Source organism: Esox lucius, chromosome 24 (genome assembly GCF_011004845.1).
Source record: "Esox lucius isolate fEsoLuc1 chromosome 24, fEsoLuc1.pri, whole genome shotgun sequence".
Lineage (NCBI taxonomy): Eukaryota > Metazoa > Chordata > Actinopteri > Esociformes > Esocidae > Esox > Esox lucius.
The window spans coordinates 9554898-9573588 of record NC_047592.1 but is presented as its reverse complement, the minus strand read 5'-3'; the positions used below and the strand labels follow the sequence as shown (position 1 = coordinate 9573588).

The 18691-nt window shown below is 41.5% G+C and overlaps 2 protein-coding genes across 4 annotated transcripts; one reads left to right on the top strand and one right to left on the bottom strand.

The window, feature by feature from the left end:
- The first annotated feature begins 958 nt into the window (after positions 1 to 958).
- On the top strand, positions 959 to 8828 carry shbg (sex hormone-binding globulin). 2 transcript variants are annotated; one of them, XM_010887894.5, is made up of 9 exons: positions 959 to 1127; positions 1931 to 2025; positions 2335 to 2524; positions 2812 to 2973; positions 3569 to 3728; positions 6317 to 6462; positions 6560 to 6755; positions 6925 to 7061; positions 8743 to 8828. In XM_010887894.5, the coding sequence occupies exons 1-8, from the start codon at positions 1029 to 1031 to the stop codon at positions 7059 to 7061; spliced, it is 1185 nt and encodes a 394-aa protein (XP_010886196.2). In that variant the 5' UTR covers positions 959 to 1028; the 3' UTR covers positions 8743 to 8828. The 2 variants fall into 2 exon arrangements, with proteins under 2 accessions (XP_010886196.2, XP_019898944.2); XM_020043385.3 differs by lacking the exon at positions 8743 to 8828 and having other exon boundaries at positions 960 to 1127; positions 6925 to 8384.
- On the bottom strand, positions 8511 to 15175 carry LOC105020686 (UDP-glucuronosyltransferase 2B15). 2 transcript variants are annotated; one of them, XM_010887896.4, is made up of 6 exons: positions 13812 to 15175; positions 11088 to 11236; positions 10837 to 10968; positions 9678 to 9765; positions 9339 to 9558; positions 8511 to 9254 (listed from the first exon to the last, which is right to left on the bottom strand). In XM_010887896.4, the coding sequence occupies exons 1-6, from the start codon at positions 14548 to 14550 to the stop codon at positions 8972 to 8974; spliced, it is 1611 nt and encodes a 536-aa protein (XP_010886198.3). In that variant the 5' UTR covers positions 14551 to 15175; the 3' UTR covers positions 8511 to 8971. The 2 variants fall into 2 exon arrangements, with proteins under 2 accessions (XP_010886198.3, XP_019898943.1); XM_020043384.3 differs by lacking the exon at positions 13812 to 15175 and adding an exon at positions 11513 to 11541.
- Between the last annotated feature and the right edge of the window lie 3516 nt (positions 15176 to 18691).

Sequence of the window (18691 nt, the reverse complement as noted above, 5' to 3'; positions counted from 1 at the left end):
TGACTGACAGCAACTTCTACTATATATTGTGAAGAAGAAAGCTTTCCTTTGTTGCAGGGGGCGAGGGAAGGGGAACTAATCTGAGCATCACTGGCAAATCCAAAACACTGTCAGACATTGGGGGAGACCAAATAGGTGGGTGATCGGGCGGTCTTTGAGAATTTCTGGTCAGAAGAAAATAAATCTTGAGAAATACTTTTCTCAAAATCATGTTATCCACTCCAATGAATTATTTCTAAACAAATCGTGTATCTTCCCATTTATATCAAAAAAATTATATTAATCTTAGATATTAATCTTAAGTTGTAATTTATTACTTAATTTTTTGGGTATAAAAATTAAAATGGGATGTAAGTCAGGGCATCTGATTGTATTGCCTTCTATGAATATTGGGGTAATTACTGCTGTGGTCATCATACCATTCCTGGAAGTGCATCCTCAAATGACCATACGGGAATTGTGCCAAATTTGCAAAGTAGACACACTTCACCTGTCTCTCTCCCAGCCAACAGTCAAAGTCTCAATGGAACTGGTAAACAGCCATCAGCTGACCAAGGTTGCTCAAACAGCAAACACACTGATGTCTGTTTGTCCATGTCTAGAGAAGCAGTAATGTATGTGACACAGGCTGGGGGATTCATCAGTCCAATTTCATTATTAGTGGATTGAGTCTTCATATTAATCTGTTGCTCTCTGTGGCCTGTGAGCTCATCAATATGGCTGGCTGTCTCTACCGCTCTGTCTCCCTCGCTGTTCATTTCTTTTGTGCTCTATTCACCTTTAACTCTGGTTTTGACTTCCCACTGGCACTTTATTTCCCTTGCCTTCATAAATAAATACACACAGTTTGACAAACCCAACATACAATCAACAAATAAAGTCCTGGGAATCAGTAGCGATTGTCGATATTTGGACATTTTGACCTTTGGTCTCTGTAGGTGCAATTCATCCTGCCACTACAACCTCAGGGCAAGTTCAGAGTGAACCAACTGCTGTGAGATTCAGTAAACTGGTAATCCTACTGAAGAATGGGCTTGTTGAATACCACAACAGGTGAACTGCTTGTGAGTTTATGTCTCACTTTGCTGGTATGGGGGGCTGAGGGACAAGGGACTGGTAAGGTTAAGGTATGTCAAAATTATTTAACTACTGAAAATGTAAGAGACTGTGGGGAGAGGTATGGAATTTGGTACATCCAGCAAGGGAAATTGTGTCCTCAAAATCCGTTATTTCAACATGCTTTACAAACTTCTGTTTACTTTAGCTACCGCTAGATGAAAATCAGTGGACGTTATAATGGTGTGAACATTTAAAAAAATATCCCCTGAAATGAACTCCAATCCAAATGTCCTTTGATGTTACTTAAAGGTGATTTGGCCATTAAGAAACAATCACACTCACACGTCCTCAAATTGATTTTAGATGGCAGTGGCTAAAGTTAATGGGAGTTGGCTGTTAGTGGGAGACAAACTAACGTATCTCTTGGCCCATTGAATTCTTCCAGGGTGAGGAAACAACAGATTTGAAAAAAGTTACATTCTCCTTTAATGCAGGCTTAATGCCTATCAAACACTTTGGTTTGGTGGTAAAAGCAATACTGTCAGGCCAAAAAGGGTCCCTAAAAATGGATTACTATGTAGATATGTGCCAGTTTGTGCCCTAACTCATGTTATCAAAACCACTTACTTTCAAACTTGGAATTGTATTGCTTATTAAGATACAACAGTGATTTTACTTACAGATTATGCAAACACATCTAGTCCAAAATGATAATGTTAATAGCATAAGTCCCAGACTGTTAGTCATATACCACTTGTTTAAAAACGCTTGGCAGAGTAAAGTGTATTCCATGTAAGTGGTTTTGAATGAATTGTCATGATAACTGTGACAGCGTGTTACACTGTTACGCGTGACGTGTTCTGACCTGCAGTTGGTGTTGGGCAGTGAAGAAATCAACCTTGGCCAACATCAAGGAACCTGGGCTCCTCTAATGCAGACCAGAGAAAACCTGACCCAGGTGAAAAGGTTAGTTTCCTCACATCCCCATGAGAGAAAAATGGTACTGGGCCATTGGATGAGTGACAGATTTTACCATAATGTAACTTTTTATAGTCATTAAAAGCCTTTCTTTTATTCAAGGGAAACCAGATGCTTTCGGCTTAAATAATTTCGGTCTACATCTTGAAAAATTGCATCAACATATTTCAGTGTAAACGTAATCCGTTGACACTACAAATGCTTCCGCAACATTCGATCTGAATCCACTGTCAGTAGAAGTCAGAACTGGGAAGACAATTTATGTCCCAATTTCTTTCCTGCATAATCGGTTTGCAGCATCAGGTCCACGTTCCTGTTCCGGACCTTTGACCCGGAAGGAGTTGTGTTCTATGGGGACACCTTGAATGGAAAGGACTGGTTTATCCTGGCCCTGAAGGATGGCATCCCAGAGATGCAGATTGGAAAAGCGGACATCCTTGTCAGCATGCATGGTGGACCCAAAATCAATGATGGCAAATGGCATCTGGTAAGCCAGGTGCATTCTGGGTTACCTAATACAAGCCTGGCAGCAAAGGCCAGGCAATGAATAAGGTTTGTATCAGTCATTTGCAAAGGGCCCGTGAGTGTAATGCATTATGAAACACATTGGTTGATAAGGATCAATTAGCTGTTGTACACGGCCTTTAACACTGCACTAAACGTCAATACAAATGTGCAAAAAGGTGTTTGAAGCTTTTTCGCAGCTGACATGAACATGTTTCTGTGCAGTGAAAACAGTTGCAAGTTTGATGTGTCCCGGTTCTGCATGTGCAGTTGGAGATCAGCAACAACGGGGATTTTGTGAGGCTGAATGTGGACAGTCAGAAGGAGGTGATTGTGGGACTAAAGTCCAAAATGACAGAGTCGGTGCTGCAGGGCCAGATTCGCCTTGCCATTGGCGGCATCCTGGTCAGCCCTGAAAACCTGCTCGTCCCGGTAAGCTGGAGCTGTCTGTCCTGTGGCATGATGGACTTTTAACTGATCTGAACTCTGAAATGGGTCTCATTTTACTGTTTGTTTGTCTTGTATGCATATGTGAGAGTGTGTGTGCGTGTGTGTGTGTGTGTGTGTGTGTGCACAGGGGTGGAAAAATTACAAAGTACAAGTACTCAACTGTGTTCGGCTGTGTTCACCACTTTAGGGAAGTGGTTCAAAATGTACCAGTGATCAATTATGTAAAAAGGAAGAGTGTAAATGTCCACTTAATGTCACTGGTTGGTTAGGAACTCTGTTTCTCTGGTCCTTTTGTTCTAACTTAGGAACATCCCAAAACTGTTGAACCCAGCCAAGTACTTTTACTTTTTACTTTTTCCACCTCTGTGTGTATGCGTATGCTTAGATTCTACAATGTACTTGGGCACATTTTCAAAGTACCTGTTTTGAAACAGGCATTATATTTAGCCTAACTGTTAAGGATAAAAGGTAAAAGTCCACAATTGGAGTTAGGCTTAAGGATGTGCATGAACGTGCGTGTCTGTGCATGCATGTGTGTGAGCGTTACCTTATACTGGTGCATCTCGCTGGTCTCCAGTTCCAGCCAGCAATGGATGGCTGTATTCGGCAGGGGAACTGGCTGAACCTGAGCATGCCATGGGAGACACAGCAGCTAGGGGAGCCCAGGCCCTGCTACGCCAACATAGAACCAGGGAGTTATTTCACGGGAGCTGGGGTGGCTACCTTTAACACCACAGGTAGATTGCTGCCTATATACAGCCTTTGGTGAATGATATTAGCTATGTCATGTTTTGGGGGGGTGTTTCACAGCAAATGGTGTAAAAATCAATGACAAATATAAACAAATACAGTATAAACAAATGATGATGTATCTTGCCGTAAGTTTAGGAACTAACTGATTGACATAAGGTTTATCTCTCGGCCCAACGCTGAGATAAACACTCAATAAGAATCTACTCTGAGTAGGATTTTATCTCAAAGTTTTAGACTGGCCACCTCATAGCCCCAACCGTAAGAACAAAATGCAGCCAAAGTTTAATCCATTTTATTGTCAATCTACGACTTTTGCGTCTCTGTCTGTCTGTCTGTCTCTCTCTGTCTGTCTCTCTCTGTCTGTCTGTCTCTCTCTGTCTGTCTTTCTCTCTCTCTCCATCTCCATCTCTCTCTCTCCATCTCTCTCTCTCACACACACACACACATCTATACACACACACATCTATACCAGTCAAAAGTCTGGACACAATGGGTAAGTTTGTCCAAACATTTGACTGGTACTGTGTGTATATATATATATATATATATATATATATATATATATACAGTGGGGAGATTTTATCATAGGTTCTCTTCAACTGTGATTGACGGAATCTCAAACAAAAATCCAGAAAATCACATTGTATGATTTTTAAGTAATTAATTTGCATTTTATTGCCTTGTGCAGGTCTACAATTTTAGCCCTGATGTCCTTTCACAGCTCTCTGGTCTTGGCCATTGTGGAGAGGTTGGAGTCTGTTTGATTGAGTGTGTGGATAGGTGTCTTTTATACAGGTAACAAGTTCAAACAGGTGCAGTTAATACAGGTAATGAGTGGAGAACAGGAGGGCTTCTTAAAGAAAAACTAACAGGTCTGTGAGAGCCGGAATTCTTACTGGTTGGTAATTATTTAAAAATCATACAATGTGATTTTCTGGATATTTGTTTTAGATTCCATCTCTCACAGTTGAAGTGTACCTATGATATGACCTCTACATGCTTTGTAAGTAGGAAAACCTGCAAAATCGGCAGTGTATCAAATACTTGTTCTCCCCATTGTGTATCCCCTCAAAATAACACAACACACAGCCATTAATGTCTAAACCGCTGGCAACAACAGTGAGTACACCCCTAAGTGAAAATGTCCAAATTGGGCCTGATCAGTCATTTTCCCTCCTCGGTGTCATGTGACTCGTTAGTGTCTCAGGTGTGAATGGGGAGCAGGTCTGTTAAATTTGGTGTTATCGCTCTCACACTCCCTCATACTGGTCACTGGAAGTTCAATATGGCACCTCATGGCAAAGAACCCTCTGAGGATCTGAAAATGTGTTTTTGTATTGAATTGTTTCTCAACATAAAGATGGCCTAGGCTATAAGAAGAATGCCAAGACCCTGAAACTGAGCTGCAGCACGGTGGCCAAGACCATACAGCGGTTTAACAGGACAGGTTACACTCAGAACAGGCCTTGCCATGGTCGACCAAAGAAGTTGAATGCACGTGCTCAGCATCATATCCAGAGGTTGTCTTTGGGAAATAGACGTATGAGTGCTGCCAGCATTGCTGCAGAGGTTGAAGGGGTGGGGGGTCAGCCTGTCAGTGCTCAGACCATACGCCGCACACTGCATCAAATTGGTCTGCATGGCTCTCATCTCAGAAGGAAGCCTCTTCTAAAGATGATGCACAAGAAAGCCCACAAACAGTTTGCTGAAGACAAGCAGACTAAGGACATGGATTACTGGATCATGTCCTGTGGTCTGATGAGACCAAGGTAAACTAGGTGAGGAGTACAAAGACAAATGTGTCTTGCCTACAGTCAATCATGGTAGTGGGAACATCATGGTCTGGGGTTGCATGAGTGCTGCCGGCACTGGGGAGCTACAGTTCATTGAGGGAACCACGAATGCCAACATGTACTGTGACATACTGAAGCAAAGCAAGATCCCCTCCCTTCAGAGACTGGGCCGCAGGGCAGTATTCCAACATGATAACGACCCCAAACACACCTCCAAGATAACCACTGCCTTGCTAAAGAAGCTGAGGGTAAAGGTGAGGGACTGACCAAGCATGTCTCCAGACCTAAACCCTATTGAGCATCTGTGGGGCATTCTCAAACAGAAGGTGGAGGAGCGCAAGGTGTCTAAGATCCACCAGCTCCGTGATGTCGTCATGGAGGAGTGGAAGAGGACGACAGTGGCAACCTGTGAAGCTCTGGTGAACTCCATGCCCAAGAGGGTTAAGGCAGTGCTGGAAAATGATAGTGGCCACAAAATATTGACACTTTGGGCCTAATTTGGACATTTTCACATAGGGGTGTACTCACTTTTGTTGCCAGCGGTTTAGACATGAATGGCTGTGTGTTGTGTTATTTTGAGGGGACAGCAAATTTACACTGTTAAACAAGCTGTACACTCACTACTTTACATTGTAGCAAAGTGTCATTTCTTTAGTGTTGTCACATGAACAGATAATCAAATATTTACAAAAATGTGAGGGGTGTTCTCACTTTTGTGAGATACTGTATGTATGTATATATATATATATATATATATATATATACTGTTTATATTATAGAACTCCCTGCCTACCAGACAGAAGACATTGGGATTACTATAAGCATCCAAGGAGATTCCTCCATGTTGAATGGAACCATTCTGAGCCTAAAGACCCCTGGAGAGGAAATAGCCACCACAAGACTGATAGTTGACAATGACTTAAAGGTACGTGAACAGTCACACAATTAAAATTATTATTTATAGTCATGGCTCTATGATCAGAGAAGCACACATTTTCTGAGCCTTCTCTTTTCTATGGCAGAACATCAAACTGACCATTCGCACAATTGAGTCCATCAGTAAATCAATACGTTTCACCAAACTGACCCTAACCCTGAAGAAGAACCAGTTGAATATGAAGACTGACGAAACAGAAATGAAACTTGAGAGCGATGATATACCAGACTATCTCAGCAGATGGAAAGAAGGGATGATCCTAGCATTTGGGGGGCTTCAGGGTAAGTATGAGAGGATATATTTTAAGTGATTTAAAAAAACATGGGTACTTGATTCATCCTAATTAAAGTCACAGCTAAGAGGTTCCAGCTACCAGGCAAAATGCTGTACCTCAGCTTTTTGAGACATAATACTTTTCTTCGTCTTTCCGTCCCCTCCTCTGGCTTTCAGAGGACAGAGCACCCGACAACAGTAACCAGTACCTGAAGGGTTGTCTGGCGAAGATTCAAGTCCTGGGACAGGATGTGGATCTAGACCGGGCCCTTTACAAGGACGCCTCCATTTCTTCCCATAGCTGCCCCTCATAGGTCTGACTCAAGCCCGTTTTGTCTGATCATTTTTGCGATGACTGCTGACGTCTTATTTGTGAATTGAAGTCGAATTAGGTTTTATGCAAGGAACACAGTATAAAGCAAGTTTAGTTAAAAGACACAGCAAGACGCTTGTGTTCATCATTAAATCAACATCAATAAGAACTGAATGAAACATTTAAAATAACATATAGTTTGAAAGGTCTTACGTCAATTAAGTTCTTCACCGCATAAGCCAATATACACATTACATTCCTTAAGACACATCATTATAAGGGACCGCTAAGGGACATTAGACAGTCATAGGGTCTTTGATTGGGTTATAGTTTATGACATGAGCAGGCATCATTTCTTTCTGATTTCTTTTGGTCAATAAACACACATTAAGCTTGAAAGTGGTGATCCTGGTTGCGAATAGAGTGTATGTAATTATTCTGTTGTGTATTTTTATACAAACGCATTAAACTTTTGTAGTTGTTTCCAGGAGGCTACAAAAAGTATTAATATAAATCTAGTATTGAATGAACTGGGCCTGGTATGATCTGGGCCTGGTATTAACTGGGCCTAGTATTAACTGGGCCTGGTATTAACTGTGTCTGGTATTAACTGGGCCTAGTATTAACTTGACCTGGTATAAACTGGGCCTGGTATTAACTAGGCCTGGTATTAACTGGGCCTAGTATTAACTGGGCCTGGTATTAACTGGGCCTAGTATTAACTGGGCCTGTTATTAACTGGGCCTAGTATTAACTGGTCCTGATATTAACTGGGCCTAGTATTAACTGGGCCCGTTATTAACTAAGCCTAGTATTAACTGGGCCTAGTATTAACTGATCCTGGTATTAACTGGGCCTAGTATTAACTAATCCTGGTATTAACTGGGCCTAGTATTAACTGGGCCTAGTTAAAATATTAATGATGCCCCATAAAAATACATACAATTTAAACAAATTTAGTGTCAACTTAATCTCCCAGATATATTTGAACTGATACCATATCACTTCTTATTTAAATGTACATGTTTTAATTATTTCTAAAAAATATAAATGCTGTCTGTAATTGTTGGTCACTGGTTGTATAAGTGGCCCTGTCTAGCCAAAAAGGGTTCCCCAAAAATGTTGTATTATGTAATGTGCTCTGTTTGTGTTCTGTCACTTCCAAACTTGGAATTTCATGACTAACTGAAGTATAATTGTGATTCTACACAATATACATATTACACATGTAGCCAAAACTGGGAGGTTTCAAAATGATTCTGTTAATTGCAAAATCGCAGACTACTTTTACTGAATAATATAAATAAAAATGTTGCCAACTGAATTAGGATTTTCAAATAATGTAAAACATCTTAAAAATTATTGTATTGAATTTTTATTGAAATTTAGGAAAAAACAAGTCTGTGTTGAGTAACTGTTCCCTTGATCCATGGCTGGTCAACTCGTCATTGATGGCTTACCCCACTGTTTCCCTTTAGCAGCATTGCGTAAACTCAAGTGTCTCCAGGAGTCATTTTATATCAAGCAGGCAAAAATGAACAGAGAGGAGATGTGATATTTTGTAAATGACAAATACATCCGTCTTTGTATAGGAAACAAATAATACATAAAAATTGTAGTTCATGGAGTCTGGGGAACCAAATACTGGTCTTAATTCCCATAAATTCCCTTTAATATTACAGGGGGTCAAGTTTGGGTGGGCTAGGCGCCTCAGCAAACAACAACAACAAAATCAGCAAAACTACTTGGTACGGAAAATGCCTACTACATACAATACTATCATGGATTAAAAGATCATCAAAGAGATGGATTCCTGCTTGTTTTGTTGAGTGCTCTAATCACTCCTTGCCTCGAACTAGGCCTTTTTGGTAGTTTTCCATGGCAAGTACTTTTATTACACGGGGGGGGGGGTCACTCTGTCTTCTGTCTTGCCACAGTTCTCTTGCAGCAGTTGCGGAAGCAGAAATTGGCCATTTTAACACATACGACAATGACAAGTGACAATATGGCGAGCAGGACAGCAGCCACATCCAGGCAGTGATACTGGAACCAGGTCAGATTGTGGGCTTGCACCCTCAAGTGCTTGGCCCCCTTGTTACGCATCACAAATTCGATCCAGAACACGGCCGTGTCCAGAGGTCTCATTGGTTGGTCGTGGTGGATTCTCGACAGCTTCATCATGCTTTCTTTATATCTGGGGAACGTAGTTATTTTCAGTGCAAGTCTGCGCGGCTATGCAATTACAGTACTGAGAAGTAGTTGTCTGTTTGTGACTTACGAAGAATTGTTGATGACGCTGTTCAGGCCATCCAGAAGGTCTTCGGTTGTCATCGTGTTGAAGTCCACCATCACAGCAGCCCCCTTGTTTTTTATCTGGAAGATGTTGTTGTACTGGTCACCAAACAGGGGAACCCCCACCATTGGGACTCCGTGGTAAATAGCTTCATATAGTCCGTTTGTCCCTCCGTGAGTGATAAAGGCTTTGGTCTTTGGGTGCCCTTTTTCATACAACACAGTAACAAAACGTGTGGTTGTTTAGCAATGTGCGGTGTGCAAGGTCAGTGTAATGCTGTTTGATTATTGTTCGTGTGATTTTATTTAAAAAAAGAGATATCACCAAGTAAATCATTCTGTGGAATCCAGTTATAAACTCTTGTGTTGGGGGAAAGAGTCTCTGGTTTTTCACCACCATATCTCCACAGCACCTACGGTGAAAAAAAATAAGAGAAAAATAATCTAGTGTAAAACTACAGTGCATTAAGAATAGATTCAGGCCCCTGCACTTTCTCCACATTTTGTTGGGTTATATACTAAATTTATAATTGGGAAAAAAACCTTGCAAATGTATTTGGCCACACACAAGTAATGGAGGCGCTGGAAACAAAAAGGCAACACTGGCAAAAACGTCTGGTTTCCGCACAGTTTTGAGTCAAATGCAAATGTATTTAATATTTGAGCTTTCGGTTAAATGACCTTCCTCAAAACATGTTTCCACATCTGTCGTAACTCTACCTAGAAGGCCAGCATTCCGGAGTCGCCTCTTCACTGTTGATGTAAAGACTGCTGTTATACGGGTACTACTTAATGAAACTGCCAGTTGAGGACCTGTGAGGCGTCTGTTTCTCAAACTAGACACACTAATGTATTTCTCTACTTGCTCAGTTGTGCACTGGGGCCTCCCACTCCTCTTTTTATTCAGGTTAGAGCTAGTTTATACTGTTCTGTAAAGCGAGCGATACACAACGTTCTACGAGATCTTCAGTTTCGTGGCAATTTCTCACGTGTTTCAGAAGAAAGTTATTTGTTTCTGTCATTTTAAGCCTGTAATCAAATCCACAAACGCTGATACTGAAGATATTGAACTAGTCTAATGAAGGCCAGTTTTCAGCTGTGCTAACATAATTGCAAAAGGTTTTTCTAAAGATCAATTAGCCTTTTAAAATGATAAACTTGGATTGGCAAATACAATGTGTCATTGGAACACAGGAGTGATGGTTGCTGATAATGGACTTCTGTACTCCTATGTAGATATTCCATAAAAAATCTGCCGTTCCAGCTACAATAGTCATTCACAACATTTACAAGAAAGTTTTTTTTAATTAAATAAACATTTACACTTCATTTCTGATAAATGTTATGTTTTTATGGACTAAAAACGTGCTTTTATTTCGAAAATAAGGACATTTCTAAGCAACCCCAAAATGTTTAACGGTGGTGTATGTATTTTATAAATGATAAATCTATGGATAGTAGATAGATTTTTATTACAGACTAACCTTCTGTGGTATTTGACCCAGCGCGGTGGCAATTTGGTTTCCTCTATCTGTAGTTAAGTTCTTCACCATGGAACCCAGTGAAAACACCACAATCCCATTATCTCCCGAACTCTGCACAAATTCCTCCATAGCCTGAAAATGACACGCAATCACAGGGCAATAATATCAATTAGAATAGTTCACTGCATTGGGATTCAGTGAAAAAGGCTCTCATGACTAGCCGAGTCAATATCAGTGTTAATATGCCTTACTTCTGGTAGCGGCTTTGCGGGTTTGCAGTGAAGACCTCCCACAAATTTAAAGTTCGGGAGGAAAGGCCGGGGATACTCAACGTCCCAGTAGGTTCTTATCAACCAGATGTCCGCCTTTCCAATGGTCCCGCAAAACGTTGTAGGTTCGCCTGATAAACAGAGAGATGGATTATGAGATGCCGTACTGCTGAGTCAGTAGTTCAGGATTACAACTTTCAGAGTATTCTCTATCAGAGTAGACCATCTGATATACTGAAAGTGTAACGTGCATTCATTTTAACACTTTTTATTACAATCAAAACAAACTACTCTGTAATGCCAAAGACAAATAGGAATAAATATTGAAATGAGAAAATGAATACACCATTACAGTGTGGAGAACAAGTATTTGATACACTCTCGATTTTGCAGGTTTTCCTACTTACAAAGCATGTAGAGGTCTGTCATTTTTATCATAGGTACACTTCAACCATGAGAGATGGAATCTAAAATAAAAATCCAGAAAATCACATTGTATGATTTTTAAATAATTAATTAGCATTATATTGCATGACATAAGTTTTTGATCACCTACATACCGGTTAGAATTCAGGCTTTCACAGACCTGTTAGTTTTTCTTTAAGAAGCCCTCCTGTTCTCCACTCACTACCTGTATTAACTGCACCTGTTTGAACTTGTTACCTGTATAAAAGACACCTGTCCACACACTCAATCAAACAGACTCCAACCTCTTCACAATGGCCAAGACCAGAGAGCTGTGTAAGGACATCAGGGATAAAATTGTAGACCTGCACAAGGCTGGGATGGGCTACAGGACAATAGCCAAGCAGCTTGGTGTGAAGGCAACAACTGTTGGCGCAATTATTAGAAAATGGAAGTGGTTCAAGATGACGGTCAATCTCCCTCAGTCTGGCACTCCATGCAAGATCTCACCTCGTGGGCATCAATGATCATGAGGAAGGTGAGGGATCATCCCAGAACTACATGGCAGGACCTGGTCAATGACCTGAAGAGAGCTGGGACCACAGTCTCAAAGAAAACCATTAGTAACACTACGCCGTCATGGATTAAAATCCTGCAGCGCACGTAAGGTCCCCCTGCCTAAGCCAGCGCATGTCCAGGCCCGTCTGAAGTTTGCCAATGACCATCTGGATGATCCAGAGGAGGAATGGGAGAATGTCTTGTAGTCTGATGAGACAAAAATAGAGCTTTTTGGTCTAAATTCCACTCGCCGTGTTTGGAGGAAGAAGAAGGATGAGTACATCCCCAAGAACACCATCCCAACCATGAAGCATGGAGGTGGAAACATCATTCTTTGGGGATGCTTTTCTGCAAAGGGAACAGGACTACTGCACCGTATTGAAGGGAGGATGGATGGGGCAATGTATCACGAGATCTTGGCCAACAACCTCAGTAAGAGCATTGAAGATGGGTCGTGGCTGGGTCTTCCAGCATGACAATGACCCGAAACACACAGCCAGGGCAACTAAGGAGTGGCTCCATAAGAAGCATCTCAAGGTCCTGGAGTGGCCTAGCTAGTCTCCAGACCTGAACCCAATAGAAAATCTTTGGAGGGAGCTGAAAGTCTGTATTGCCCAGCGACAGCCCCGAAACCTGGGGAAGGTTTGTATGGAGGAGTGGGCCAAAATCCCTGCTGCAGTGTGTGCAAACCTGGTCAAGATCTACAGGAAACGTATGATCTCTGTAATTGCAAACAAAGATTTCTGTACCAAATATTAAGTTCTGCTTTTCTGATGTATCAAATACTTATGTCAATGCAATAAAATGCAAATTAATAACTTAATAACTACATTTCACAGGGATGACTGAGCTTTTTGGGGGTAACTCTCTGAAAGCTTTTCATTCCTGGATCGTTCAATAATTACCCATTATTCTTTTCAGAAATTATTCAGACAGAACGTTTTAAGGATTATGGGTAGACAGCAATATTAAAGTCCTGCCATAGATTTTAAGAGATTGAAATCAAAACTCTAACCTGTCCATTAGGAATGTTCACTGGTTTCCTGGTAAGCAATATTGAACAACTGTATTCTTCTCCCAATATCTGATGTAGAATAATGCTATTTCTGCAGTATTATCGCAGACTCTAGTTGCATATGGAATACCTTTGTTCTGTAAAGGTGTATCCAAATCTTAATTTCCTGCAGCTCAATTTAGAAGGATTACTGTATATTTAATGAGTGCGTGGGTTAATACCCCATCCACGACATAATAGTGGAGCATGCCATTCCTAAAGAGATACTAAACTACATTTTATTTTCCACTTTGAAATTACATAGAATATTTTGCGTAGATACAAAAAAAGCTATACAGTTCAATCAATTTCAATCCCTATTTTTATTTGAACAAATTCTTTACATTGATATCCTAGCACTCCCAATAATATTCAATCCACTGTAAAATCATTAGGAAAACATTTTGATTAGATTAAATCTAAATGTAATTTAACAAGTGCACAGTGAATTGCAGTTAGCACCTAACCAGAAGTACAAATAGAAGATTGCAGAAAATGTACGAGTGAAACATTTAAGAACAATGTATGTTATAGGTGGGGGAGTATAAATGTGCAATGAAGGCAAATTGAAAATTGCAAAGTCACACGTGCAACTAAAATGCGTAGCAGCAATGAGGTTCCCCGAGGTAGGCATGTACATGTAACAACTGAAAACATGGATTCTGCGTGTTCAAGTCAGATTACCTTACCCTTGATCTCACTGTAGTACTTATCCAGGGTCAGCAGGCAGTGTAAATAGAAAAGGCTGGACTGGATCATGTACATAACAAAATTATGTAGCCTCTCCAAAAAACTCATCCTGTCCGTGTAGGTCAACGGGGGTGACGGAACGTATGACGGGGGCGCGGGTATTTGGCCACAGTGCCTCTCCATAGACATGCCAAATGAAAACCTCAGGGAGACAATGAGAGGCACACCGAGGATATCCGCGAGCAAGTCGGTACACGGGATCATCGGGTCAGAGAGGACCACGTCAAACTTCGACTGCCTCAGATTGTCCATGAGCTCTTTGTTATGGAACATGGTGTCACACATTTTGAGCTGCAGAGCTGTCATCTGCGCCAAAATGTCTCGGATCTTCAGGCCCACCTGCAGTGTGGAGGAGTTCGGAGCCTGATACATCCAGTAGCCTATGAAGTCATCGGTGAGGGACTCCCATGCGCGCTTCTCGAAAGGAACATTGTACACCTTGAAGCTGAAGCCCTCTGGTTTGGTGTAATTGACCGACGGCGAGGCAGAGCAAACCAGCACAGTGACACTGTGGTTCCGCTCCACCAGCTCCTCCAGGACCACGCGCATGTTAAGCCAGTGGCTGTACTCTCCGGGAAAGGCCAGCACATTGCCACTGAGTGCACCCCGATACCCGCAGAGCAGCAGGAGGGCAAAGCTAAGCAACAACCTCACAGACAACATCGCAGAAGAGCGCATGTAGACAGGGGGGGGGCCTCACGAATGTCCAGATACTGACCTTTAAAATCAACAGGACCCTGAATGGGGTGTGTTTACCGCAGTTTCAAAGTCCACAGGCCATTGTGTCACAAAACAGGATTACCGTGGCGCAAGTTACAGCGCATTGTTCAAAATGTGAACTAACCTGATTCCTCTTTTATTCAGTGAGGTAAAAGTACACTTCTGAAAGGGCCTATACTGGTTAGACTATTATTTATTTTTTTACCTCTCCCAGAATAGTCTGAAAGTAGGTAGTCACATTTCTTTCAACTTTACATGTTCTATATGCAATCTATAAACTGTGTTGCCTATATGTTATCTAGGTATAAAGGTCGGAGGGCCCCCCCCCCCCATCTCCCCGATAAAACATTTAATGCTTGGGGGGCATTTGGGCATTTATAACGATGTTATTGATAGTTGACTGCTAACCATTACCCTAATACCATGGGAATGTAACCTCACCCCTAGGTAATAAATGGCAAGCATTCATTTATTTTAATGCACAACAATATCAGTGTGAAAACTTTAATTCAATACACATTAATTCCGTATTCCAGGTAGAATTCATTTTGTAGCATCACATGGGGATCCTTATAAAAGGCATTCAGCCTGAGGCTATTGATCAGTGAAGAAAACCAATGCTGTTTAATAAAGTCAACCCTGCACTGGGCACAGATAGGCAATTATATACATTTATTATGACCAGTATTAGGACCATTTCTTGATCAGCATGTCTTGTCCACTGCAGAGCTGCTGGGTGATTTGAAACCCCAGACATCTGAACTCATTGTTACCCCTGTCAGGCTTGAGACCTCACCATTTTGGATTCAACATCAAGCCTGCACCATAGGTTCAGTCCTTTCCAACCAGTGTCTCACAAAATTGACTGTAGACTTCAGCTCCCCAAGTAAAGGTACCAATGTGCCTGAACTGACCAATAGCAAATTGGACTGCCCCAATTTGTCCCCAACATGCCTCACCACTCACTAACAACTACAATCCCTCCAGGTTTCAGCGCAGCTGTCCACAATAAATGGAGAAGGTGTTAGGGGTTGCGGGGTTGTCAGGTGTTACATATGGATGGGAGGTGGAGCGGATTTGTCATGGGACTCCGTTGGTTGTTGGAAATTCACCAGTGGAAGGCAGTTGGCCCAGAACTGATTGACGGTGCCAGTTGGTGAGAAGAATGGAAGAGTCAAATATATGGAACTCTTTGACCCAACGAAAAACGCGTTTAACAAGGAACCTCAAGCGGGCGATGGCCCGTGCTTGCTCAGTGTACTCTAATGTAAACTGAGACTTTGTGCTTGACTGGTTACTCTCAATCTGGAAGCCCTTGCCAGCTATAACACCATCCCCTTGCCAGCCATCACTTCATCCCCTTGCTTCAGGAGATTTGTTAGACCAGACAACGTTGTGATGTCTGAGATTGACCAAGTTTAGAGTGCTGAGACAGAATGTGCCTTTAATGTGTAGCGAGACTTCGGGAAACGTCTCAGGCATCAGGGTAATACTTTCCTATATTTGGCAGCATCGTGCCCCTCACCTGTTCCTTTGTCATTCAGACTGGAATGGATCCAAGCACAAGGTATTGGTATCTGGCACATGTAATAACTATCTTACTCACAGTGGAAACGCTCAAAACAAACATGTCGGCCAACACCCTTCCTTTGAACCCTGCAGCAGTGCACAAACAATACAGGAAGAGTTCATCTATAAGTGGTAATTTGCGGCAAGGGCTCGTTGTTGATTGGGCAACTGCTTCCATCACCATTTTCTGTGCTTTGCTCCAATACACAAAGTTGGATGTAGGGGGCTCAACTAACTCCAAAAAAAACTGTAAAAATTTGTTGGGAAGGGAATATTGTGTTGTGCCTTAAATCCTCATCAGAGACACAAAACCTGCTGAACTTTAGGATGGACCATAGATAATCTCTGGAAGTGTTCCTCCAAATTCTTTATCTTCTCCGGTGCCTGCTCAAGAGTTCCAGCAGTAGACAAATAGAAATCAATGATCCATAACTGTTCATTGTGTTAGCGTACTGTCATATCATATAATGATAGCTAGTTGCATAGAAGTTAACCAGAAAAGTCAGGTTAAAGCTAAAATGCAAAATCAACTAGTAAGCTAATTATCAAAAGCTTAATTTGCTGTCCATGGCCTTGCTAAGTCGACTATAGGTTATGTGTTGTATAAACAACAATATAGCCATACTTAATCCATAGTTATATCTAATGTTAGTAAGACATTGATAAGCTAGCTCGCTTACCAGGTAACTTACCCGGAGGACACTGACTCACGTAGTCATGGTCCAGGAAAACCACACATCAGGCCCGTCGCTGGAACAAACTTGTTGGACGGGTATTTGATTTCCATGGGCGTACATGTTTATCCTCTTTACCAACGTAGAATAGTAACTTCAGCACGAGGGACAGAAACTGAATAATTTTATTATCCATGCCTTACCTACATAATAGCAAAATATACACAGCTGTCAATTCAATTCAAAAGCTTTCAGTAACTGCAGTAGTTACACATTCTTTGTAGCAATAACATCACTTAACAAAGCACATCTTAGATCGCATTTGCAAATGAAGGCAAGGGAGCTACATTTCCGACAGTAATTAGTTAAGTGCAGTATTAGGAAGCATCTTACCCAACCTTTTTTGGGGTGGCAAAGCATTCTTGCTGGGGTGGCAAAGCTTTCTCGCTGGGGGGGCATTGCCCCCAATGCCCTCCTGTGCCGCCGAGTCTGCCGCACATTGTTGCACCTACACTAGTTTAGCCTTAGTTCTTCGCCTTCCTCTTTGTTGCAAGTCACCCCTGCCATGTGCACTAATGCACCCTCATGCCATTACGGATGCTAGCTTTTGCACTGTCCGACAAGCCGAAAGGGTCCTCTCCCTTTTTAGCCCGGAGGTAGCGGCATCCATGATTCCCAAAAATAATCTCACATTTTGATTAGTCAGATCACAGGACAGTTTTCCACTTCGCCTCAGTCCATCTAATGAGCTCTGGCCCAGAGGAGGCACCGGCGTTTCTGGATCTTGTTTATATCTGGTATCTTCTTTGCATGGTAGAGTTTTAACTTGCATTTGTGGATGCAGTGACGTACTGTGTTCACAGACAATGGTTTTCAGAAGTGTTCCTGAGGCCATGTAGTTATTTCCACTACATAGTCTTGTTTGTTTTTAAGGAGAAGTGTAGATTCTAAAGGATATGAAAGTCCCCTGATATATAAAGTCCAGGACCGAAAATGACACCAGACCTAACTGTTGTTTTACAATGGAAACTAATAGTCTATCATTCAACTGTACTGTATGAACCGCAAAACCAAAGAATATTCAATTTAAGAAGTTGCAACAAGCAGGCCTTCTTGTTTAGCAAGAATGGTTTTGAAGAGGTCAGGTACCCACAGTGCTTGACTTGGGCTGGAACGGTCCAGAACAGTGTGCTGGTACTTCAAATTTTAGGAAAACAGCATTTCGGTTCTTTTTTTGGGCAAAATAGATCTTGGATAGGCTACTTTAATGGAACAAGCCTCATTAACACTACATTACATTTTGATGAACATAGTCCAATGTGCGATTTGTCAGTTCCTGTCCTTACTTTATCCCAAGTCAAGCACTGGTGACCCATCATTTTGTAGCATAGACTTTTAAAAAATGTACTGCTTATGGTCGTTTGCAATAATGAATAAGTACACAAAGCTATCAAGTGAACAATTAATAAAAAATATTTGAACAACGATTATACAGTATATTGACAAAATCGGGGTTTCAAGACTGCACTTTTCAGATTGAGTGGGAAATGCAAACTACTCATTCCATACACCACTGCGGTCTGTAGTGTCCAATCGCTAAACAGATAAAAGTCACCTGAACACTATTTAGGAGACAGAAAATTTGCTGTTTTTATTAATGTTTCAATTAATGTTAGATTAAAAAGAATACCAATCTTTGAGCTATCTACAGAGGTTACCATACACGTCCTAAGCCAGTGTTTTGTCCCAGATTAACATCGATCCGGAGTCCCATCTGCGTTGGATTCTACATTTTTCCCATGTGAATCAAAATGTAGATACAAATCGCCAGTGGACAAAACCAAAATAGGGATTAT